Source organism: Poeciliopsis prolifica, unplaced genomic scaffold (assembly GCF_027474105.1).
Source record: "Poeciliopsis prolifica strain line A6 unplaced genomic scaffold, Auburn_PproV2 SCAFFOLD002, whole genome shotgun sequence".
NCBI lineage: Eukaryota > Metazoa > Chordata > Actinopteri > Cyprinodontiformes > Poeciliidae > Poeciliopsis > Poeciliopsis prolifica.
In genome coordinates this window covers 523671-549446 of record NW_026562377.1, presented here as the reverse complement: position 1 = coordinate 549446, position 25776 = coordinate 523671, and the positions used below count along the sequence as shown (strand labels likewise).

The 25776-nt window shown below is 50.3% G+C and overlaps 2 protein-coding genes across 3 annotated transcripts in view; one reads left to right on the top strand and one right to left on the bottom strand.

Moving 5' to 3' along the window:
* Positions 1-320: 320 nt before the first annotated feature.
* pdzk1ip1 (PDZK1 interacting protein 1) lies at positions 321-3082 on the top strand. Of its 2 annotated transcripts, none has more exons than XM_055059109.1 (5): positions 321-460; positions 1401-1524; positions 1810-1869; positions 2324-2377; positions 2797-3082. In XM_055059109.1, the coding sequence occupies exons 1-5, from the start codon at positions 397-399 to the stop codon at positions 2864-2866; spliced, it is 372 nt and encodes a 123-aa protein (XP_054915084.1). In that variant the 5' UTR covers positions 321-396; the 3' UTR covers positions 2867-3082. The 2 variants fall into 2 exon arrangements, with proteins under 2 accessions (XP_054915084.1, XP_054915072.1); XM_055059097.1 differs by having other exon boundaries at positions 323-460; positions 1807-1869.
* Positions 3083-3986: 904 nt separating this feature from the next.
* Positions 3987-25776, bottom strand: part of patj (PATJ crumbs cell polarity complex component) — a 51743-nt gene continuing 29953 nt past the window's right edge. Inside the window, exons 23-47 of the mRNA XM_055058771.1 lie at positions 24298-24361; positions 23269-23322; positions 23131-23202; positions 22875-23052; positions 22687-22797; positions 22209-22268; positions 21474-21573; positions 17732-17928; positions 17513-17604; positions 16799-16910; positions 16372-16557; positions 16240-16299; positions 14653-14865; positions 14500-14583; positions 14242-14435; positions 13609-13756; positions 13158-13244; positions 12638-12752; positions 10016-10041; positions 9303-9425; positions 6892-7049; positions 6740-6790; positions 6495-6641; positions 6188-6311; positions 3987-6109 (exon numbers count right to left, since the gene is read on the bottom strand). Coding sequence (XP_054914746.1) covers positions 5963-6109; positions 6188-6311; positions 6495-6641; positions 6740-6790; positions 6892-7049; positions 9303-9425; positions 10016-10041; positions 12638-12752; positions 13158-13244; positions 13609-13756; positions 14242-14435; positions 14500-14583; positions 14653-14865; positions 16240-16299; positions 16372-16557; positions 16799-16910; positions 17513-17604; positions 17732-17928; positions 21474-21573; positions 22209-22268; positions 22687-22797; positions 22875-23052; positions 23131-23202; positions 23269-23322; positions 24298-24361 — 2903 coding nt within the window. The 3' untranslated portion in view covers positions 3987-5962. The remainder of the gene's footprint in view (positions 6110-6187; positions 6312-6494; positions 6642-6739; positions 6791-6891; positions 7050-9302; positions 9426-10015; positions 10042-12637; positions 12753-13157; positions 13245-13608; positions 13757-14241; positions 14436-14499; positions 14584-14652; positions 14866-16239; positions 16300-16371; positions 16558-16798; positions 16911-17512; positions 17605-17731; positions 17929-21473; positions 21574-22208; positions 22269-22686; positions 22798-22874; positions 23053-23130; positions 23203-23268; positions 23323-24297; positions 24362-25776) is intronic.

Below are 25776 nucleotides of genomic sequence, written 5' to 3'. Positions count from 1 at the left end.
CCATCCCAGTCTGATTTCCACTCACCCCCACGCGTTTCCACGCCCTCCGATACCAAACCGATACCAAACCGATACCAAACCGGGCTCGGTTCCGGTTCTGTGAACGTGATGATGCAGCCATGGTGATAGTCTGGTTGCGTTGGCAACCCGAGAAGAGCCTGAATCGTCCTGAAAGCGTTTCCGGTTTTCTGCAGGTGAACTTTGTGCAGAGAAACCGGGTCTCTGGCCCGGTTTCCAGCAGGAAGCCGGCTCCGGTTTTGGTTCTGTGGCCGCAGTCGGGCCGAGGCAGTGGAGCAGATAACAGCCCGGTTACAGATTAACAGAAATGATCCGAACTGCGGCAGGAAAACCTGCAGCAGGAAAACCTGCAGCACTCAGAGAGCTTCAGACTCAGAGATGGGAAGAACCAAACTGACGTTCTGCGTTCTGGTTCTGGTCGGAGCCACGGCGGCCCAGACAGGTAAGCTGCTTCACCTGCACCGGGATCCAATCTGAGGTTCTGAGATCCAATCCGGTCCAAATGATGTGAAGTTTAAAGCAGGAAACAGTTTAAAATCTAAATTATGGAATAAAATGAAGAAACATTTGATTCGAGCTAAAATGTTTAAACTTTAAATGTTTAAAGTTTTAAAGGAACTTTGATCCAGGAAGAATCTTTTCCGTTTATTATGATCATAAAACAATAAACCAGCAACTGATCTGTTGGAGCAGAACTACTAAAAACAGCAGAATATTTATGAATATTTGTGGGTCCAGTTTGTAAAATTACACTGTAAAAATGAACAGCAATCATTTGGTTCAGTTCAGTTTTCAAAACCACTGAACTGAATATTGAAAAACTCACCATGTTGTTCCTGCTTTGCTAAATATCAGCTGCAAACTAAATATTGAATTCAAACATAATATTTGGCCGGAAATAATTGCAAAGTTAATATTTAGCTCCAAATATTTAATGCACTAAATATCTTGATCCAAAGCAACTTTAAATTCTGCTTTCTAAATATCTACATTAAAACAAATATTTATTTTCCATATTAAATTAAATATTTAGCTTAGTTGCAAGTTGAGTTGCCAATAACTGGAAGTGGAATATCAAAATAAAAGCTGCATTTTGTGGAACTCTTAAACTGAAGAGTTTCTAAACATTTAGATTTTTTATCAACTTGTTTCCTGTCAGCAGAGGATGGGCTTTTATTTTGAAAACTGAACCTTTAGTTAGCTGTTGGTGTTTTACAGTGTAAATCTGATCTAGGAACAGATTTAAAGCAACCAGATCTGCTGCTGTTCACCAGGGAGCTCTGCCCACAGGTCAAAGGTCAGCAGGACCGGTTCCAGAGTAACCGGGTCAGAACCGCTCCACTCTGACTGGCTAGCCAGTGACCTCTGACCTCTGCCTGCAGGCCAGGCCGGCCACCAGGAGCGGCTGCTGCCCCAGTGGCTGACGGGGATCGTCGCCGTCTGCGGCTTCCTCATCCTCACCTTCATCGCTGCGCTGGTGAAGAAGGTCTGGTGCAAATCCAGCAGGTCAGTCGCAGCTCATCTTCATCACCTCATCTTCATCACCTCATCTTCATCGCCTCATCTTCATCGCCTCATCTTCATCACCTCATCTTCATCACCTCTGAGGAGCAGAAACAGTCAGACAGCTGATTGGACTAGACCACTTTTAGCAGGCCAATGTTTCAGATGAAGCCGACTGCTGATTGGTCAGCATGAGCTGCTGGTGAATCCTGTGTGTGTGTGTGTGTGTGTGTGTGTGTGTGTGTGTGTGTGTGTGTGTGTGTGTGTGTGTGTGTGTGTCGTCAGCAGGAGCTCCGGCGCCGCCTTCTCTGAGAGCAACGCTTACGAGAGCAACCTGGACGTCCTGAGGTGAAGCAGCTGCTGTTTCAGTTTCCGAGCAGAACGGAGACGGTTTTACCGCCACCTGCTGGCTGGAGGCGGCGCAGCAGAAAACAAGTTTAACTTCCTGCCTAGAGACTCTAATTTAGTTCATTTGTTACTTTATTAAAACTAATTAGTTTAGTTTTTTCAATCAAAGCTTTTCTTTTTGTTAATGAAATGTTTTTTTCTTCTAATATTGGTGATCTTATAAGTTTTTGTTGAGCTGATCATTTTATAACTTTAATAAAAGGAAAAATAATTTGGAGAAAGTTTTTTCTACTGAAATATCAAAAATATTAAAGGAAAGCTGAATATCTGCCCAACTTCCTCTTATCGGTGGTTAGTGGCGCCACCTGCAGCCTCCTGGTCCAGGTGAACCGGCCCGGCCCGGCCCGGTCCGGGTGTTTTACGTTGGACTGATTCGACCCGGTTCTGTTTGCAGGCCGAGGAGCAGCCTGGAGTCGGAGAAGCACGAGACGCGGCTGGACCTCACCAGGTAGGAACCGCAGACGAGTCGCAGCAACTGGTCAGGACTTGGAGAACGGTCAGAACCGCAGCAGAACTCTGGGATCAGAACTTCATCAGAATTAAACTAAAACACAAAATGACTCAAGTCTAGACAGAGTCCAGAGAGTGAAGATTCATTTGATGATTTATTCAAATGTTGGAGACCCAGCAGACCGGAACCTGTCCAGAGGTTTAAAAGCTCTGTGAGGAGACGACCGGAGCTCCTGCTCCTGTTCTGACCAGCATCCCTGGAGAAACCCAGGCTGAGTCATTAGCATTAGGAAGTTAAGAGATGGCAACGGTGAATGGAAGCAGCTGAAAATCCCATTTTCTAACCAGTGCGTTTTCCTGGTGAAGCCTCGCTGCTCACAAATCTGGACCTTAAAGCTGACTGTGTTTGTGCTGCAGAGCCAGAGACAGCAGCAACGTCTACGACAACGTCATCACCGCCGTGGAGGAAAAATCTACGGCCATGTGACCGGCCTGCAGGCATCCCATTGGCTCTGGCCTTCCTGGAATCAGAGTTCAATCGTCCCGATCATGTGATCCTGGCCTAGAGACCAGTAACCCATAGCAGCCAGATCCAGATTAATCACTGATCTGAGCTGTCAATGATTCATCGTTCAGTGAAAACACCATGAAATGTTTCTGTTGTGTGAACATGAACGTCTTGGAATAAACGGTTCTGATCCGACTCCCGGAGTCTTCCTGAACTTCACAGCACCACGAGATAAAACGTCCCAGTCAAAGTCCAGACCTGAGTTAGCAACTGAACATGAATGATTAATCAAGGTCATGTTTCCTTGTAAACCTTTAAATATCATTTTTATCACCAACTATAAAAACTCCAGGATCCAAATTCAGTTTCACTTCCTTTTCAGATTCAAAGAAAAATAAATATTTTAAATTCTAATCAGAATCACAAACAGAATATTGATAAAAATATCAAGTGAAGTGATGAAGAGTAAAATGATCAAGTGTATCGGTTCCGATCCATCACCAGATGCTGGTCAGAACCAGAACCACTAACCGTTAGCTTATCGTTAGCTTACTGCTAGCTTACCGTTAGCTATGCTGTTAGCTGCTGCAGGTTCAAATTCCACTTCAAAATATTTAGTTTGAAATACACTACCGTTCAAAAGTTTGGGGTCACATTGAAATGTCACTAAAAGCACCAAACTTTTCAATGAAGATAACTAAACCAGTCCTAACTTTAAAGAAATACACTCTATTCATTGCTAATGTGGTAAATGACTATTCTAGCTAAAAATGTCTGGTTTTTGGTGCAATATCTACATAGGTGTATAGAGGCCCATTTCCAGCAACTATCACTCCACTGTTCTAATGGTACAATGTGATTGATCATTGGCTCAGAAGATTATTAGATGATGATTAGAAAACCCTTGTGCAACCATGTTCACACATCTGAAAACAGTTTAGCTCCTCACAGAAGCTACAGTACTGAATGAGGAGACCCCAAACTTTTCAATGGTAGTGTATATCAACAGAAAGTTTAATCTTTAATCAAGTGACAGAATGAATTTAATGCAAAGTGAAACAGTTTAAAGGTCTTGTTTGTTCCTGATAAACAGAGAAAGTCTGACTTCATTCATCTTTATTTATTTCTCAACTAATCATCATTTAAATCTCACCATAAATCAAAAACATTTGGCAACATGACATGAAACTAAAACAGACCCGTTTCAGGTTCTGATGGGACGCGGCACAAAGTGGCAACAAAAACACAGAAATCTGATTATTTCCAGTGGAAACAGCAAATAAATTAAGACAGAATATTTGTGCACATGACTTGATATGTAAATGTCTGCAGACTGTTTTCCCTTTAGCTGCTCTCTACTGTTATGCTAACAACAAATTAGCTTTAGCTTCTCAAGAATTATAAACATTTGTATTAATCTTCCTGACCAATTTTACATTCATAATTAAAATGTCAGTGTTTCAGACTGATTAACAGTAAAATGTAAACGATTGGCCAGTTTAGCTACGAAACTAAATTTCAATCTAGTGAAATATTAAACGTTGCTCTCTAAATATTTTGTGAACATTAAATTAGAAACCTTTAGCTCACAGATGGAGTGGAAATGAAATTAAGCTAAGCTATAATACTGAGCATATTTGTACAACCAAGAGCTAACAGAGCTTAGCTTAGTTCTGCTTATAAGAGAAAGCTAACGCTTTAGCATTAACACCCAGGTTTTAAAGCAGAAGCTCAGCTGCAGCACCGAGGAGCTGCAGCACCGAGGAGCTGCAGCACCGAGGAGCTGCTGAGGCAGGTTTGAAATGTGGAGATGATTTTCCCAGCAGCTGCTGTGGGACGTTTGGCCGCCATCCCATCTCTGCTCAGCAGGAAACGGCCGGAACGATCCAAGCTGGATGTTTACAGGAAAACTGGCCTGGATTTCTGGGAATCCAGGAAAACCTCCAGGAGTTTCTCCAGACTCGCTCCTCTGCTCTGGACATTTCTTTGGGGTCATGAGGGTCGTGAGGGTCGTGAGGGTCGTGAGGGTCGTGAGGGTCGTGAGGGTCGTGAGGGTCGTGAGGGTCATGAGGGTCATGAGGGTCGTGAGGGTCGTGAGGGTCGTGAGGGTCATGAGGGTCATGAGGGTCATGAGGGTCGTGAGGGTCGTGAGGGTCATGAGGTCATGAGGGTCGTGAGGGTCATGAGGGTCATGAGGGTCATGAGGGTCATGAGGGTCGTGAGGGTCGTGAGGGTCGTGAGGGTCATGAGGGTCATGAGGGTCGTGAGGGTCGTGAGGGTCGTGAGGGTCATGAGGGTCGTGAGGGTCGTGAGGGTCATGAGGGTCATGAGGGTCATGAGGGTCGTCAGTCTGCAGCTTAATGTGGAAGACACCACATCTGTTGTCAAGGCAACGGGCACCATGCCAACAACATCCTGAGAGCCGTCTCCATGGAGATGGACGAACAATACACCCAGAGAAATCAGAAATGCATGTAATAAAGTAACAAATTGATGAACAGAACTTTGGACCTGGAACAGAACCGGAACCGGAAGGTTCGGGTCGCCTGATGGCAGGAAGCCACACCGACCCAGAGAACCAGAACCGGGACCCGACAGAACCTCGTCTCGGCTTTTCTGCGACCTGGTGTGACATCATAGTTGCTGACCAATCAGACGGCTCCGTGCTGAGCTGTGGTGCTGCTGCATGCATCGATACTGGGAACACTGGGAACACTGGGGAAGTCTGAAACATGCCGGGAATGATCCGGACAGAACCAGAACCAGAACCAGAACCTCAGGCTCGACCCGAGGAATGACAGGCGTCGCCATGGAGACACAGTCGGTCAGATCCGAGCGTTCCCGTGGAAACGAAGCGAACCTGCAGGAGGACAGGCTGCGGTCCCCACTCTGACCACCGGGTGGCAGACCGCTGAGCCCGGTTCGCTGTGGGCCGGTCCAGGCGCCGCTCCGGTTCCAGAACCAGACAGGAAGTTGATCCACTGAGAAGCTGCAAAGGAAGGAGCGCATGCAGCAGCCGGCGAGGCGCCTGAGGGCGGAGCAGGAAGCGGAGACACGGCGGCGGAGACGTCCGGGTCAGGACAGGACGTCCAGAGTGACCGTCCCCGTCTGCTTCTTCAGGATGGTCACCGCTTGCTCATGGGTCACCGCCTGCAGACTCTCACCGTTCACCGACAGAATCTGATCGCCGCGCTTCAAACGCCCGTCCACCGCCGCCGCGCCCTGAGACACAGAGACACAGGACAGTCAGGACGGACGGACGGAGGTTCTGAGGCGACCCGCGGACCGGCCGGTTCTGACCTTACTGAAGACGGTCTTGACGTAGATGGGGAGGTCTCCATGCGGACTGCCGAAGCCGCCGACGATGCTGAAGCCCAAACCCTCACAGCCTTTCTCCAGAGTGATGCTGCGGGACCGAGGACCCCTGGGGTCAGAGGTCAGAGGTCAGCTTACCTCCACCTCGGTGTGTGTGTGTCTGTGTGTGTGTGTGTGTTCTCACTCTGTCTCAGCAGGTGTGTGTGTGTCTGTGTGTGTGTGTGTGTGTGTGTGTGTGTGTGTGTGTTCTCACTCTGTCTCAGCAGGTGTGTGTGTGTGTGTGTGTTCTCACTCTGTCTCAGCAGGTGTGTGTGTGTCGCTGTCGGCCGTCAGGCTGCAGTTGCGGCGGCAGAGTTGAGGTCGATGAGCGTGATGTTGGTCCAACAAGCAGGCGGCAGGTCCGATCAGAATCGACTGATCGGACCTGAAACCCTGAGTCCTGAGAAGGGATGCGTTCTGACCGGGTCAGAACCAAACAGAACCTCCCCAACAAGACATAATGGGAACTTTAAGTAGTCCAGGAATCATGTGGGTCACCAGAACCAAGACTTTGTCTGGACCTGGAACCACCCAGTTGGACCTGAGCAGCTCCAAAGGTTCCGGGTCTAAGGGTTCTGGTTCTGAAGGTTGACAGGGCCGGACAGAGGCCCGGTTCTAGCTGCTCTTCACGGTGACAATGACATCAGAGCTAGACCACAACCTGGGTTGTACTTTGTGGTACCGGTTCTGATCCGAGGCTCACCTGCAGGCTGATGTTCCCGTAGCTGTTCTTCAGCATGGCCACCACCTCGCTGTGGGACAGGCCGTCCACCGGCTGTCCCCCCACGCTGACGATCCGGTCCCCCACCTGCAGACACACAGAACCGACCCGGCTGCACCTAACAGAACCGCCTTCAGCAGGCCATGTTTTCAGAACAGAACCAGACTGAAGTCCAGAACCCGGGCCAGCAAGTACCGGAGCCGTCAGGAAGATGGGCCACCAGGAAGAACCTCTGAGGGTCTCCGCCATCAGAACCCGGTGGACTGGGAGGGTCCGTCACGGTTCTGGATGGAGAGTACCACCAGAACTCTAAAGGAGTTCTACCAATGCCTAGAGCGGACAGGAACCAGAACACCAGGCCTGAGTTCTAGCACCTCAACCAGAACCAAAGATGTTCTCCTGCTTCTGGAACCCAGCAACCAGCAACATCTGTGTGAGAACTGGAGGTCCAGGTGGAATGTGGTCCAGACTGGATCAGAACCCGAGTGCAGAACACCCCAGTGAACAGCTGGTTCTGACTGAACAGGTGAACTGGGATGGAGCTTCGTCCACCTGGCAGACACTCAACGACCCCCTAAGGACAGGGGTGCCCGTCTTTGAACCGGACCAGAACAAACCTGATGGAACAGGTGGAACATCCTCATCTCAGGCAGACCGGTACCAGCGGTACCATTTGGGTTCTTTCTGTATTTCTTTGCAAATACTTAGAAACGGCCTTGCTAACGACCAGAGAGCTGTGAAATCTTTAAAATGTCACAAACCAAAAGCGATTTCCAACACTGACATGTAAAATGTGGCTCCAACTTCCTGACCGTCTCCTGTTTCCGGATCCGATGGTTTCTGGATCTGATGGTTTCCGGATCCGATGGTTTCTGGATCTGATGGTTTCCGGATCCGATGGTTTCTGGATCCGATGGTTTTGCAATGCAACCCTTGAAGGTTTAGAGCCGCTTTCCCTTCATGACTTGATAAAACTGTTAAAGTTCCAGCGACTGTATTGGTTCGTGTTCTGTTAAAATGCTGGTGATGTCTGGAGGTTTTCCATCCGATCATTAAACCTCGATTCCAATGTCTTATCCAACTTCAGACGTCTTTCTGATTGTTGATCCTGTTAAATGTGATTAGCATGTTAGCGCTGCTATCAAAGCCAGATCCTTGCTAAGGTCAGATCTCATCTTCCTCTGCCTGAGTTTGATCCCGTCGTTCGTCACGTTTAGATTATCCTGACTCTTTGTATGCAGCGTTGCAGCAGCGCAAACAAGATGCTGCAGCTCCACGATGCTGCAGCTCCACGATGCTGCAGCAATCTGTGACCCTGGTTCTACGACCCCTTCACCGACTCCCTGCTGCATCAGGATCCAGTTTAAGGTCTTATCGATGGTTTAAAGTGTTTTTGGGTCCCTGCTGAAGTGAGCTCTAGCAGCTCTGAGGTCGGCTGGCGACCCTGACCCCGGCCCTGACCCCAACCCTGACCCTACGCAGACGGAGCCTCGGTGGATCGTCTCCCTCTGGCTGCTGAACTGAAACTCGTCTTTCCTCCCAGCTAAAAAGTTCCTCCTACTTTGTTGGCCGATGTGAGAGGCAGCCGCGGTCCACCAGATGACTTCAGAACCGGGTCAGGTCTCAGCGGTTTCCAAAGCCCAGTTCAGTCCACTTTAACCCAAATCCAGTCCATTTGTCTATAAACTGCGGTTTGTTTTACTTAATGTGAACTTTATTTGACCTCTGACCTCTGCTCCTCCAAACCTCGGTCTGGGTTCAGTTTGAATGTGAACACCAAGCGGACCAGGAACCGCTCCAAACGCAGGGAGTGGACTACAGTGCAGGGCATTCTGGGTAACTACAACCAAAGCTGTCGTGTTAGCTTAGCGCTAGCAGTAGAAATGTCTCGTGTTTTTTAGCCGAATCCTCCACCCGCTAAAACTTGACGCCTCCATCTAGTTTCAGTTTGGTGGAGGAGGAAGTTGTTGTCACTCAGCGTGTTTTTCCGTCGATGGTTTTTAAGCACGTTTCAGAATCGCATCAGAAACAGAAACATTTTACCTCTTTTCCCAGTTTGAGGTGGTTTTTGCTTCTCAGTTAAGAAGCTCTGCTGGTTTCCCTGCAGCGTAGCCAACATGGCCGACCGTCGGCTCGCTGCAACCTGCTTCCTCTTCCTACAGATTACTGAAAAGGTTCTGCACGGTTCTGTTTCTGCTCCAGTCTGATAAACAGGTGACGGTTCCTGACCAGAACCGGAACTTCATGGATGAAGCAAGAAGAAATGGACACAAGCAGAAGCTTTTGATCGGGTCACGCCGAGTTGTTCTGGAGCGGAACCAGAACCAGAGCGGCGCTCACCTTCAGCTGGTGCGTCTTGGCGGCGACGCCGTTGGCCCGGATCATGGCGATGAAGACGGGGACGTCCCCCAGCGGGCTGCCCTGCCCCCCCGCCACGCTCACCCCCAGGGAGTCGCCGCTGCCCTGAGTGGGTCAGAACCAGAACCTCTCTCATTCACAGGAAACCAGAGGACGGTCTGTTTGCTGCTCAGTGATTGGACCCAGCTTTTTCTTCTTGGTTCTGCTCAACTGGATGGTTCAGAACCAAAAATGTGGGTTCTGGACTGGAGACGGATCGGGTTCTGTAATGGGTTTTGGACTGGTGTTGGGACCAATACCGGGTTCAGGTCGGGTTCTGGACAGCAGAACAGTTTTAGATTTAGGTCAGAACCACTTCCAGACAAATTTGGAGGAGTAGGCATACTGCTGGACGGGCCAGGTACTGGTACTGGTACCATACCAACAAAAGTCTGGTATGGTACACGCTTTGTTGGTACCATACCACAGAACTTCTCTGGTACTTCTGTAGGTTCTGAAGATTAACCCATTTATTTTGATTCTGATCCCTGTTTTGACCCGGCTGAAAGTCCTTTGGATCAGGACCAGAGGTTCTGGAGAAGATCCAGTTGGGTCTGATGGTGACATCACACACCTCAATGGTCCAATCAGAGAGCAGCAGAGTGAGAACCGGTTCTGGTTCTGAAGAACTCAGGTGTGTTGTGAGACGACGTTACCCTGGTGATCTGCACCGTCCGGACGCCTGCAAACACACACACACACACACACACACACAGACACACACACACACACACACCACACAGACACACATACACACACACACACACACACACACACATACACACACACAGACACACATACACACACACACACACACACACATACACACACACAGACACACATACACACACACACACAGACACACATACACACACAGACACACACACACACACACACACACCCACACACACACACCACACAGACACACACACACACAACACACACACACACACACACACACACACAGACACACACAGACACACACACACACACACACACACACATACACACACACAGACACACACACACACACCCCCACACACACACACACACACACAGACACACACACACACACACACAGACACCACACCACCACACACACACACACACACACAGACACACACAGACACACACACACAGACCACACACACACAGACACACACACACACAGACACACACACAGACACACACACAGACACACACACACAGACACACACACACAGACACACACACAGACACACCACACACACACACACACACACACACACAGACACACACACACAGACACACACAGACACACACACCCACACACACACACACACACACCACACACAGACACACACAGACACACACACACACACACACATACACACACACACACACAGACACACACACACACACACACAGACACACACACACACACATACAGACACACACAGACACACACACACACACACACACACACACACACACACCACACACACACAGACACACACACACACCCCACACACACACACACACACACACACAGACACACACACACACACACACACACACACACACACACACATACACACACACACACACACACACAGAAACACACACAGGTTGGATGAGTCTCTCTCTCTCTCAGTGGAGCTGAGATGAATTATTACAGAAATTGTTTCCCGTTAATGAATTCTGTCTAATTTGCCGTCAGTGACCTGCTGCAGGAATCGTGGCGCTCAGATCGTGTCGGTAATGATCAGCTAAGTTGAAACAAGATGATTCTTTTAGAAGAGAACTGTTTCCTATTCTGAAAAACGATATTGAGGAAGTGAGCACAGTGATGAAATTTAAGGTTGAGAGCTTTGATTGCACAATTTTTGAGACAATGAAAACTCTGAGGTGTTTTGGATGTAACTATGACGGATTACCCTGAAAGGTTCAACAACAGACGCTTCAGTTAATGAAAATGGTGAACCAGAGACACCAGAGGAGACATCTGGGAGGGAACTTCACCAGGAGAGCAACCTCAATTACTTCTGCTGAACGGAGCGAAGACAGTCAAACGGCTCCACAAGGAGGAATCCATGTGGATGACTTAGTTCATAGTGGAAGAAGTCTGATTATGAAAGTTTTTAAAGTACCACAACTAAAAGAAAATCGAAGGAATATAAAGGGGTAAAAGAGCTCAGTTAAAAGGTTTTATTGGATCTGCGGCCGTATGTCTTAGACACTCGGGTGAAGAGGTGCAGAGCTGTCCACTGACCACCTGGTGGTGATTGGCTCTGGTGGTGGGCAGGATGGCGGTCAGACCTGGCAGGCCCAAACGTGTTGTGAGGGTCTGCTGGGAACAGAATCCCCTGTGAGACGGAGCTTTAACTCCCATCTCCGGCAGAGCTTCCAACACGTCGACTCTGAGTGGACCATGTTCCGTGCCTCCATTGTCGAGGCGGCTTATCAGAGCTGCAGCTGCAAGGTTGTCAGTGCCTGTCGCGGTGGCAACCCTTGAACCTGTTGGTGGACAACACCAACACTGTTTACAGCGGGGATGGTGGGCTGCTGACCTCGACTCGGGACGTTGTGGCCCGGTGGACGGAATACTTCAAAGACCTCCTCAATCCCACCAACATGCCTTCCATTGAGGAAGCTGAGCCCGGGGACTCTGGGTCGGGTCTCCAGGCTCTGGGGACCAGGTGGTTACAAAGCTCCTCGGTGGAAGGGCCGCAGGGTGGATGACGTCTGGCCGGAGTTCCTCAAGGCTCTGGATGTTGTAGGGTTGTGTTGGCTGACGTGACTCTGCAGTATCGCATGGACATCGGGGGCAGTTCCCCCGTATTGGCAGACTGGGGGACCGGAGGCTGTGCTCCAATTAGAGAGCGGTCTCACTCTAAAGCCTCCCTGGCCAGGTCTATTCAGGGTTCTGGAGAGGAGGGTTCGTCGGATAGCTGAACCTCGGATTCAGGAAGAGCAGTGTGGTTCTGGTTCTGGTCGTGGAACACTGGACCAGCTCTACACCCTCAGAGGGTCCTGGAGGGTTCTGGGAGTAGAGCTGTTGCCCCCCAAATTAATAATGATTACAATACTGACTGTGCAAAGCAGTTTGGTTACAGCAACAGTGACGTTACAATGTAGATATTTAAAAGTGGATGAAAATATTTTTCCATTATTGACTTTATATTATTCTGAACTTTATGAATGCGTTCATTTGAATTTGCGTTGAATGTTCCTATGGATCACTACTAAGTGAATAAATGCTTTTAAAAATCAAATCAAAATCTCCCTCTGTGCCTCACCTGAGCTGCTCTCGGAGCAGGAAGTGATGTCACAGCCGGTCTTGGCGCTGATTGGCTCAATGGTCACCAGGGAGTCAGGTGAGGCCTCAACACCTGAGCTGCTGATGTTGCTCACCTGGAAGGAACAGAAACGTTTTCGGTAATAAAAGCTGCAAAACAATCCCAAACAAAGAGGATGAATTGGAAATTAGCAATCGCTGCCACTTCCTGTCGTTTCTTCTCCTGCGTTTCTGCCAGCAGTAGCATCCTGTTGGTCAGAACTCGTGGTGCAGTTTGACAGAAAACGGCTGGAAAATTTTTCCCTTTTTTATTTGGTGCGTTTCTGCAGAATATTTATTTTCAGAATTATAATTTGGTTAATATCTGCATCAATGGAAGCACAGCTGGAGAAGTACGCCACACTTTTCAAATCATAACCATGACGACCAGCAGCAGTTACATGAGGTTCTGGGTGTGAACTTGATCTGAACCAGCGGCTCCACCGGGCCCGGTCGGTTCTGATCCGGTCCCAGAAACCCACCTGTCTCCCCCCGGTGGCCAGTCTGGAGCACATCCAGGAAGCGGCTTTGAGGCGGCCGAGCTCCAGCTGGACGGGTCCACGGGCGCACTGCAGAACCAACAGAACCACAGGGAAGTGGGACAGAACCAGAATCAGCTCTGCACATGCCCTAGAGTTCTGGTTCTTAAAGTGGTTCTACTGAACAGAACCAACCCTTCCTGTCCAACTGGACCAGAGCAGCTCCTCAGAACCAGGTCAGGACGTCTGACCCGCTTCTAGGGACAGGTCAAAGGTCATCACAACTGAAACGTTTTATTTCTGTGAATAAATTTATGAAAACATTTTGTTTTATTTTGAGCCTGATAAAAACTACAGGTTAAAGTAATCACACCCTCCTCCTGGTTCTGTCCAGGACCGATCAGAACCAGAACCGGCTGCTCCTTCCTGCCTTCGTCCTCCATCTCTTCCTCACCTTCAGCATGGCGGCCACGCCCTCCTGGGTCTCTCGTCTCGTGTCCTCTCCGTCCACCGACAGGATCTGGTCTCCCTGCATCAGCCGTCCATCCAGCTCAGCGGCGCCCCCTCTGACCACCTCCGAGATGAACACGCCACTGCCGCTCCTGACACACACACACAGACACACACACACACATGCAGACACACACAGACACACACAGACACACACACATGCAGACACACACACACAAACACACACAGACACACACACACATGCAGACACACACACACACACATGCAGACACACACACACACACACACAGGTCCAGTACCATCATTCAGCTGTAGTAGGCGCCACATTTAGATTCTTCATCTGTTTGGGCTCAGCGGAACCGGGCTGCGGTTCTGGTCCCGGTCCGGTTCCCCTAAAGCAGAGGTGTGAAACTCCAGAACTCAGGGTTTCCTGCAACCGTTAGATGAGGCTCTGCTGCTCCACCTGGATGGATTAATGAGGTCGGCAGCAGGACATCCGGAAAGCAAGACGTTTTCTACCTAGAGGTCACCTGGAGGTCACCCAGAGGTCACCTGCAGGACTGGAGTTTCACACCTGTGTTCTACAGAGTTAGGGTTAGCTGACAGGAAGTCGGACCTCTTGCCGACGATGCTGAAGCCCAGTCCTCTGCCGCTCTTCTTCTGCAGATCCACCCGGAACCGGTCCAGGTTCTCCTCCTCCCGGAACCGGGCCTCATCCCTCAGAACCGTCAGCCGGACCTTCGCTGGCGTCTGCCGCAGGGCGGCGATGGCCTCCTCATGGGACGCCCCGCGCAGATCCACGCCGTTCACCTGGACCCAGAAATGAGTGTCAGCCCAGCAGAACCGGAAACAGAACTGGAACCAGCAGCGGTACCTCCAGGATCTGGTCTCCGGCCCAGAGCCGTCCGTCCCGGGCCGCCGCTCCTTCCTCGTACACCTCGTGGATCACAATGGCGTTCTGCAGGAGAGACCGCGACCCGTTTGAGACCGAACCGGTTCTGTTCAGCCCGACAGAACTAGCTGTTACCAGCTGGGTGTCTGTTCCTCCCACGATGCTGAGCCCGAGTCCGGACCGACCCTTGCAGATCTCCAGAACCGTTTCCTGACCCGGAACCACGGCGCAGCGGAAAGGGTCCGACGTGGGTCGCCCAGAACCGTGGGCGGTACCTCGGCTAGCGCACTGGACCTCGGCGCCAACCAGAGGAGGAGAAGCTGCCGTCTGTCGGCTGGAGCTGCTGGACTGGATCCCGATCAGAACAGAACCGTAAACCCGAACCAGAACCGGCTCCAGGTTCTGGTTCTGTTCTGATCCAGGTCTTGTGCAATGTTCCCTCTAAGCTGCGCAATCGTGCTCTGCTCACATATTCTCAGCGCACAAGAAAATCTATGTAGCGCATAAAATAAAGTCCAACGTAAAGTGGACATTGAACTCAGACATCAGTTTTGACTATGGACCAATATTTTTTTTTTCCGTACTACTTTGCATCGAACTCAGTGAGTGACAGGAATCCAGCCAATGATACGATACGGTTCACTTTCGCTACGTGGGTTACGTGCCTTGGTCATATGGCCGTGCAGGTCAGAATAGAGCGGTAGAGTTAAGAAACGTGAAAGCCATCAGCTTATCATGTCTAGTGGGACATCCACTCACCAAGACAAAGTAAAAAAAAGAAATGCACTTCTTCTAAGATCAAATGGTATCAAATCAAATGAAAGGAATGGTCTGCATTTGATACTGAAATGTTGAGTTCAGACTTTTGACTATGGATAAGCAGACATTTGTACACTGGCAAAGAAGTATGAGGCCATTCTCCTCCACCCACAGATTATGGAGGCCATTAACAGTCAATATGCTGAATTCAAGCACATAAAGCAAGAAGCAGACTGACCATCAACCTGGGCTAAGTGAACAACCACTGGAGAAGTGAGAAGGGCAGACGTGAAAAAAACTGTAATTAAATATTTTACAAGAATTTATACTGCATCACAAGCTACAGAAAACATTTCATTGTGCAAAATATGAATGTTTTAATATGAACAAACATTCATGTCTGAAAGGTGTAATGTCTCATTTCTCACTCTGGCTGAAGCAGGACTCTTACTTATAGCATGCATCTCATGAACAGCAATGTTTTCTTTTCTTTTTTTATTTTAATTTAATTAAATTAAAAGCAAACAAATGAAAATTGCTGATGTAATTTGATTTTTTTAATAAGCCATGCAACTTTCTATGATTCCAGATTTATGATACTTGTGCGTGGCCACGCCGTGTACACTGATGATGCTCACAGTGGTCCTCAGTGGCCCAGGAAGCTTGTGTGTACGCCCAGACACATGAACAATTAGAGGGAACATTGGTCTTGTGTAGCTGGTTCTTTGGGTCTGACACGGGTCGGTTCTGAACACTTTTGCTTGGATTTAAGTTCAGTCCAAATGTTGGTTCTGGAAAATGTACGGCAAGAAGCGCCATATTTGGGCGTGTTTACAACTGGTTCTGATGGAAGTTAAAAACAGATCAGAACCTTCTGACCCGGAGAAGACCGGGTCAGCTTGATGTTAAACAAGCCGGTTCTGAGCCGACCCGCTTCAGAGGCCCATGGTCTGCTGTGTGTACCTGGAGCACCGGCGGCGCCCTGGCAGCCTGCGGATCACTATCTGTGGCGTCGCTGAGCCTCTGAAACACAGAACAGGGCGGGTCAAGGTTCTGGTTCTGGTCTGTCCTCTAACTGGACACTGCAGGATGAACCTGGGAGTGGCCGAAAGAGGCGGAGTTTCTCCGGACCGTCCTCTGCGTCTCCGCCTCTGGGGTGGCGTCGTCGCTCCGAGCAAACCCGTCGGTCGGGTTCTGGCCCTGTTCGGCAGAACATGGGTCGGATCTCACCGGCGGGTCCGGCGAGAGGCGGAGCCGCTCAGGGGGGGCGGAGCTTCCGACCTGACCAGGAAACACAGAGGCGGCCATGTTTTTACATCCATCTGAACCCGGTTCTGATTCTACCTCAGATTCTTCTATGTTTGGTCAGGATGCTGCGGCTCCCCCTGCTGGAGGGAATCACCACTGCAGGTTCTGTTTCCTGACTGACCTTTGACCCCAAGAACCTGATGGCACCAGAAGATTTCTCATGGTTGAAGTTTAATGTGTTGAGGTGTGTGTGAAGGTGTGTGTGTGTGTTTACCTCCAGGCTGGCCCGGAGGAGGGTGGGCGGGGCAACAGGAGGGGCAACAGGAGGGGCAACAGGAGGGGCCGTTAAAGGAGAAACAGCCATCTGGTTTAGAGCGTCGTCGTTTCTAGAGACATAGAAGAAGAAAGTGAAAGCAAACAGCTGCTGGTGTTTCTGCAGAAGAAGTTACAGAACCGCAACAGAACCTCATCATGACAAGGCCGACCAATCAGAACGCTCCAGGCCGTTTCTGGGCGGGTCTTGTTGACCATGAGGATTGCAGACGGTTTCACGTGAAACAGCAGTTCCTCCTCCTCAGCAGCAGGGGGCAGAACCAGAGCCATAACAGTTCATACTGGGACATCAGAACCAGCTGATCTTCTCAGCCTCCAGGTCCAAACATTGTGGCGCTGAAGTTGGTGTCTACTTCAAAGGCTAAACCAATATTTTGCTGTTTTTAAATGGATCAGAACCTGAACAGAACTTTATTCTGACCCGGTTCCATCATGTCGGATCTTTTTCCTCTCTTCTCAGCTGCTGGTTCTGCCGAGGCGACCTTTACCCAACATGCACCACACAGCAGCAGGTGACCAGGTCTCAGAATAGATGCAGATCGGACCCGGTCCAAGTTTAATCCAGGTTAAAGATGGCGGATTGATGTTTACATCTGATGGCTTTTCAGGAACAGAAACCAATGATCAGGTTTTCCCAGCATGCCTTGCCTCATACCTGAGCAGGATGAGCTTCACCTTGGCGGCGGCGGTCTTAATGATGGCCGACGCGTTCTGGTGGCTCCGCCCATACAGGATCTGGTTGTTGATCTGATGGACACACAGGTAATTGACCTTGTTCATTAAACCGGTCCAAACGGGTCAGACAGGAGGAACATGTTGAACCTATCCAGGTGATTTCAGGTGAGGCAGAAACAGCCGGTTGGCACTTCCTCACCTCCAGCAGTTCGTCTCCCACTCGGATCCGTCCGTCTCTGGAGGCCGGCCCGCCGGGATGGAGGCCCACCACGAAGATACTGAGCCGGGACCGGTCCCGGTTTCCCGCCAGGCTGAGACCCAAACCCTGCCGGTCCTTCTCCAGGTCCACACACAGCAGCTCCCCCTGCAGGTCGCCATAACGCTCACAACAGCGCTCTGCAGCGGAAAACACGGGAGAGCGCTTCAGTCACCCGGGCTGCTGACGGAACCAACACCGAGGTCCAGAAGGGTCCGGTCCGATCCTCGCTGCGGCCTGCAGGCAGACGGAGCTGAAGGACAGCAGCTCTGCTCACTCTGGGTCAGTCAATCAATAACGGAGGAGATTCTGCAGACCAACCCAACCGAGCTGCTTCATCAGGTCGAAACAAGCTGCAGAGTTTCACACACACACACACACACACACACACACACACACACACACACACACACACACACACACACACACACACACACACACACACCTAGGGAGAATTTTAAAAGACCAATAAACCCGAAGACAACCCACCATGCAGACTCCGTACAGAAAGACCCCGGGCCAGGAATCGAACCCAGGACCTTCTTGCTACAAGGCAACATTGCTACCCACTGCGCCACATTGCAGCCCTACCCAAAGGTTTTCTGGCGCCCATAAATTACAATAAAATCCCCCCAAAAAGAAAAAAGAATCAACATCGTTCAACCAGATAAACTTTTATGCATATTTTACACACATTCTGCACTGAAGTTTATTTCACACTTCAGGTTGCAACAAACTACAAACCATCTTTATAGCAAAACACTTTTGTGTAACTGTTGTTTCTTTCATGTCCACAACGCTTCCTGCCCCCCTCTGTAAAGGTACTGCGCACCTCAAAGGGTGCGCACCCCACACGTTGGGAACCACTGCCCTAACCCTGACCAAAACTCACTTCACACCGTAGTCCTAAATCTGACCCCTGACCCAAAAACAGTGTGGGTTCCCACAATAAAAACAAACACACAGCAGGACGGCCAGCAGGACGGCCAACAGGCTGTCGTCCAGGAGGCCGGTGTGGTTCCAGCAGCTTTCCTGATCAGAAGATGCCAAGGTGCCCGCACTCTAGGGGGCGCCACTAGAAGGAGCGATTCTGCACAGCAGCTAAACGACTTGAAATTCCTCTCCTGCTCACAAAAAGTAACTTTTAAAGTAAAGTTTTCATGAGTTAGTTTTTACTCTTATTTTCTTAACATTTTACACTGGTGGCTTTACTGGTGTATTTAATTAAAATGTTACCTGAGTGCATCATTTTGTTCCTCTGGTATAAAAGGTGATTTATACCAGAGGATAAATCACATCTGAATGTTAAATCACATCAAAACATGAAACCAGTCAATGAGTTAGCTCATTATTTAGCACAACACATCATCATTAGATTTACAGACAGGTTCAGTCACGCATCTTCAGCAAAAGCTTAGTTACCAAGTCAGTCTTGAAGCTAAACACTTAGCTTCAATGTAATTAGCAGGCTAAGTATTCAGTCAGCTAAAGCTAAAGCTAAAGCAAAGCAAAGCTGTATATTTAGCCTGCTAATGAAACGAGGAAAATATCTCCAGTAAAAATTGTTTTCGTTTTATTTTTGATTTTCCGAACAGCAGCTCGTATTCATCAAGTTGGAGACCACACTACTGTCCACAAACAGAAACGGATCCACCAGAACCAGACCAGAACTGGTCGCTTCTGATGGACAGGTTAGAACCTGGAGGAGGTGGTATCATGCTGTGGGAGATAATGTCTTGGCTCGCTTTGAACCCATTGGAACCTCCTGAGCTTTATCTGACCACCTTCACATCTTCTGCACCAGAACTAAATTCTGACAGCTTGTTGGATCCGGACCCAGAAGAATTCAGGTGATTCTGGAGGTGAAACGGGCTCCAGCTACAAGCTGTACCTAATAAAGTGGCGAGCTGTGAAGCTGCAGAGAGAGCATCTTTAGCTTCCAGGAGGTTTCTGAACTCAGAGATCCGATTTAGAGTCTTCCTCACGATGCACCAGAATGTTCTGAAGCGGTTCTGCTGCAGCGACCCGGTTCTACTCTGAAGTTCTCCAGGAGCAGCTAAGAGATCCGCTTTCCTCCTGCAGCAGAACCTCAGCGCTGCAGCTAATCAGCGGCAGCAAGCAGGGACACGGCAGCATCCCGACCCGGTTCTGCTGCAGCGGCAGGAAAGGTGACCTCTGGCAGAGAAAGCACCAGAACATCCAGAGAGAGAGAGAGACAGACAGAGAGACAGAGACAGAAAGACAGAGAGACAGAGAGAGAGACAGAGACAGACAGACAGAGAGAGAGACAGAAAGACAGAGAGACAGAAACAGAGAGACAGAGACAGAAACAGAGAGACAGAAAGAGGCAGAGAGAGAGAGACAGAGAGAGAGAGACAGAGACAGAAACAGAGAGACAGAAAGAGGCAGAGAGAGAGAGACAGAAACAGAGAGACAGAGACAGAAACAGAGAGACAGAAAGAGGCAGAGAGAGAGAGACAGAGAGAGAGAGACAGACAGAAAGACAGCTCACTAACCCGGTGGCAGCATCATCCATGCTCCAGTCCTCACACTCAGACATAAATCCACGGGGAGAGACAGTGAGAGCGTCAGAGTGTGTGGAGCAGAACTGGTTTCCTCGTCGGGTTGCTGCAACACGCAGATCACCAGAAAACGATCCGTTAGTGTGAGTCAGCTGAGCTGCTGTGGAGGAGAGCAGCTCTGCATCACACCCTCCCCTCCATGCCCCCCCATCTCCCTCCATGCCCCCCCGTCTCCCTCCATGCCCCCCCGTCTCCCTCCATGCCCCCCGTCTCCCTCCATGCCCCCCCCCATCTCCCTCCATGCCCCCCCTTTCCCTCCATGCCCCCCCCATTTCCCTCCATGCCCCCCCATCTCCCTCCATGCCCCCCCCCCCCCCCCGTCTCCCTCTATGCCCCCCCATCTCCCTCCATGCCCCTCCCTCCCTGTATCACCCCCCCACCCGCTCTCAGTCCGTGTCTGAATGAATCTGAAGACGCATCAAATTTAATCTGAACTTTATTAGCAAGTTTTAGATCCAATCGTCAGACACGGGCAAACAGAAACCATTCAGAACCAAAGCGGGTCAGAAAATCAGGTTCTGACCCGTTTATTAGATTTAAGATGTAGAATCAGTTGGGATGGAGGATCAGTGGCAGCAAGTAGGAAGATCAGCAGACAGAAGAAATCAATCCCAGAGGGAAGAATCAGATTCCAGCAGAAAATCCCATTCCAGTAAAACCAGCAGCGAATCAGCTGCTTGCATCGAAACAATGTCAATCAGTAGCCAGAAACCCCAGAGCCCCGCACACCCGGCTCAGACGCCCCGAACCGAAACCAAGCGCACCAAGACCGGAGCAGACAGCGAGGAAAAGCAAAAGGCTGGACTAGCAGAAACGTCGACTCCCGAACGACGACTAGGAACGGACGGACGGAGCGCTGGCTCAAACGAGTCCTGGAAGACACAAACAGGTCAAAGTTCACACCAGTCCTGGAGGACACACTATGAAAAGAATCAGACACTGGACCGAGACATCCAAAGACGGAAACCGGTTCCGATGGCCTCCAGGATCCAACTGGGAATCAGAACCGGGTCTCTATGCAATCCCAACAGAACCAACATTTACAACAGAACCCATCAGGCCCGGTTGTCCTCGACTGCACCAGGGCTGGTCGTGTTTCTCACCTTTGACCTTCTGCAGGTGAACTGTCAGCTCCTGCTCTGATTGGCTGGGAGGCCTGTAGGGTGGGGGCTCTCTGAGGGGGGGCAGGGCTACCTCAGGCACCTGTGGAGGGGGGGGGGGTTAGGGAGAGATGTGATTGGTCGAGAGGTCCACCTGAGCCCAATACAGGTACAGAACAAAAGGAAGTTCTGATCCAGCTTCCTCCTAATCCGGACCTCCAGCAGGGTTCTGGACCGGCGGTCCTCTAGGCTCTCTGGAGCGCTTTCTGGACCAGAGCCGGATCTGACCGGGGAAGAAATGAAGCCTGGATCAGAACTTCTGCCGAATGAGGCTGCCGGTTGTGACCCGAATTGGTGTTGGTACCGATCGACGGATCTCTTCAGAACCCGACTGGACTCACAGCACCGACAGAGTAAAACGGGTCAGAAGTTCTATTGAGACTGAGGAACCCGACCTGATGCATAATTTTATCCACTAGGTGGCGTTTTCCAGAAACAAGAGTTTCATTTATTGACGTGTTTATAACAATAGAATAACTAAAGCCATTTGGGGGAAATAGAACAGAACCTGCTGGTTGGCAGCAGAACCAGGTAACTGGGTCAGCGGTACCACCATGCTGATTCTAGCACAACAAAGATCCAGAAAAAGGCTAGGATGAGGAACAAAGACCCTGCAGGAGCCATGTTCCTGTCCGGCCTGCTGCCGCCCCCTGCTGGCCTCCGAGGCTCGGTCCTTACCAGAGGATCGGTCCGCTTGGCTTTGTGTTTGCTGTAGCTGGAAGCCGTTAGCGACACCGGCTGCAGCACAAAAAACAGACAGAACCAGGTCAGAAACCGTCACCACAGAACTCTGACTCAGCATGAACAGACGCAGAACTCCTCAGAACAGCTGCAAGGGATCTTATCCTGTGGCTATTGTTAGCATTGCACAATATTATTAGCATTGTGTGGTTACTGTTAGCATGGTAGCATTAGCATGGTGTGTTTAGTGTCAGTGACGATATTTAGCTAGCATTAGCATATGGCAGTTGGAAAGTTATAAAATAAGTTTATTTTATAACTTTTCCAGATTAAATTTTCTTAAATTTCATTTTAATAATTGCATAAATTCCCAATATTTCCTAATTAAATCGTCGGCCTTCAAACATGAATTCATTTTCAGATTTTTGGATCATTTCTGACCCAGACCCAAAAAGTTCTGGTGTGACCCGTTTACCCGCGGCGTCGCCGACAGGCTCTGGACGATGAAGACGACCGGACTCGGAGCAGACTTGATGACGCTCACCGCCTCCTCATGACTCGCCGCCCGCAGGTCCACACCGGACACCTGAGGGGGAACCAGAACCAGGACTGGAACCAGAACCAGGACCAGTACTGGAACAAAAGCCAGAACCAGAGTCCTACCTCCAGGATCTTGTCTCCGGTCTTCAGGCAGCGGGTCCGGTCGGCCGGACTGCCAGCCAGAACCTGCTTGATGAAGATTCCCTTCAGCTCCTCGCCGTTCTTCAGACGCTTGATGACGTGGCGGCCGCCCACGATGCTGAGGCCCAGGGACTGGCCGTCCTCCGGCCACACCTCCACCCTGAGGAGGACCGGGCCAGAACCGGGTCAGGATGGAGACGGAGAACCCGGTTCAGCAGGCTGTGGTGGTGTGTCCTACCTGCGCGGCGCCCCCCAGTGGCTGAAGGCAGGTGTCTCCTGCCCCTCCCCGTCCTCCCTCTCTGGCAGGTTCCTATGGAAACCAGCTCAGCTGTTAATCTGAAGCTTCCTGGAATCAACCAATCAGCAGCTGCTGTACCTGCGGCCTTGGCTCCGCCTCTTCCTGCTGCCGGCGGCGACCATCCTGACGGACCTGCAGGGGAGGAGAACCCGTCAGGTTCTGGTTCTGATCAGTTAAACATCAATCTGTGTAATGAAACAGGATCAGAACCGGCCGGTCCACTTCTTCTGCAGCGGTTCTGAAACTCCTTCAATGTCAAACCAGAGCAGAACCGGAGCAGAACCAGAGCAGAACCGGAGCAGAACTGGAGCAGAACCAGTGACTCTTCAGGCTATTGCTTGGTTTAACCAGCAGGGGGAGGCAGAGGCCAGAGAATCAGCCCACAAAGACTATGACCGGTTCTGTGGCCCGGACCGGACCGGACCGCCTGAGGAACCACCTCAGCCAGATTTAAAGGTCTGGCTCACTGAGGTCTGGTTCTGACTCCACAGAACCGGATCATCTGATGCCTTCGGGTGATCATGATTACTTTGGTTCTTAAAAGGGAACAAAGATCCTTCAGATTATCAAGAACAAAGAATAAAACAATCCCATCAATGTTCTTCTCTCATTCAAACTATTTCAGTTTGTGTTCAGATGAAAACATGACACCAGATAATCACTTTCAGGTTCTGATAAAATAGTATCAGATTTAATCTGATCTGACAATCCAATGACAGTTTGAGGATCTAATCTGAAGATAATCTGGCGAACACATAATTCAGATGTGTATCAGCTGTTGGTGGAAATTAATCTGAACATCGTTGAGTTCTGGTGTTCCTCAAGGCTCTGTTCTTCTGCCTGATGACATCAGCAGTCTGCGATCCATAATTGCTGGGCCCGGTTCGTTCTGAACCGGGCCCAGCAATTATGAGAACTGGCTTTGAGTTCTGGACTCAGAGTACTGGAGTTCCTGTCCAGACAGGAAACAGAAAAGCTGCTTCCTGTCTTCACTTCCAGTCTTTATTGAACTCTGCAGCATTGGTCCAGAACCAGTCAGGAATCAGAACCAGTAGACACCAGGATAAAAGTGGTTCTGACAGACGGACAGATCAAGGCGGTACTGACTCGGTGTCGGTGTCGGTCAGAGTGAGATCAGACTCGGCCTCGCCTTCCCTGGAGTTGGACAGACCTGCAGGGAGAGGAAGGAGAGTCAAACCCAAGAGGCGGAGCGGAGTTCCTAGAGGCGGAGCGGAGTTCCTAGAGGCGGAGCGGAGTTCCTAGAGGCGGAGCGGAGTTCCTAGAGGCGGAGCGGAGTTCTAAAAGGTGGAGCGGAGTTCTAAAAGGTGGAGCGGAGTATTAAAAGGTGGAGCGGAGTTCTAAAAGGTGGAGCGGAGTTCTAAAAGGCGGAGCGGAGTTCTAAAAGGCGGAGCGGAGTTCTAAAAGGCGGAGCGGAGTTCCAAGAGGCGGAGCGGAGTTCCAAGAGGCGGAGCGGAGTTCTAAAAGGAGGAGCGGAGTTCTAAAAGGTGGAGCGGAGTTCTAAAAGGTGGAGCGGAGTTCTAAAAGGTGGAGCGGAGTTCCTAGAGGCGGAGCGGAGTTCTAAAAGGCGGAGCGGAGTTCTAAAAGGAGGAGCGGAGTTCTAAAAGGTGGAGCGGAGTTCTAAAAGGCGGAGCGGAGTTCCAAGAGGCGGAGCGGAGTTCCAAGAGGCGGAGCGGAGTTCTAAAAGGCGGAGCGGAGTTCTAAAAGGAGGAGCGGAGTTCTAAAAGGAGCGAAGTTCTAAAAGGCGGAGCGGAGTTCCAAGAGGCGGAGCGGAGTTCTAAAAGGCGGAGCGGAGTTCTAAAAGGCGGAGCGGAGTTCTAAAAGGCGGAGCGGAGTTCCAAGAGGCGGAGCGGAGTTCTAAAAGGCGGAGCGGAGTTCTAAAAGGCGGAGCGGAGTTCCAAGAGGCGGAGCGGAGTTCTAAAAGGCGGAGCGGAGTTCTAAAAGGCGGAGCGGAGTTCTAAAAGGCGGAGCGGAGTTCTAAAGGAGGAGCGGAGTTCTAAAAGGCGGAGCGGAGTTCTAAAAGGAGGAGCGGAGTTCTAAAAGGCGGAGCGGAGTTCCTAGAGGCGGAGTGGAGTTCTAAAAGGCGGAGCGGAGTTCTAAAAGGTGGAGCGGAGTTCCAAGAGGCGGAGCGGAGTTCTAAAAGGAGGAGCGGAGTTCTAAAAGGCGGAGCGGAGTTCCAAGAGGCGGAGCGGAGTTCCAAGAGGCGGAGCGGAGTTCTAAAAGGAGGAGCGGAGTTCTAAAAGGAGGAGCGGAGTTCTAAAAGGAGGAGCGGAGTTCTAAAAGGAGGAGCGGAGTTCTAAAAGGAGGAGCGGAGTTCCTAGAGGCGGAGTGGAGTTCTAAAAGGCGGAGCGGAGTTCTAAAAGGAGGAGCGGAGTTCTAAAAGGAGGAGCGGAGTTCTAAAAGGCGGAGCAGAGTTCCTAGAGGCGGAGTGGAGTTCTAAAAGGCTGAGCGGAGTTCTAAAAGGGGGAGCGGAGTTCCAAGAGGCGGAGCGGAGTTCTAAAAGGAGGAGCGGAGTTCTAAAAGGAGGAGCGGAGTTCTAAAAGGAGGAGCGGAGTTCTAAAAGGCGGA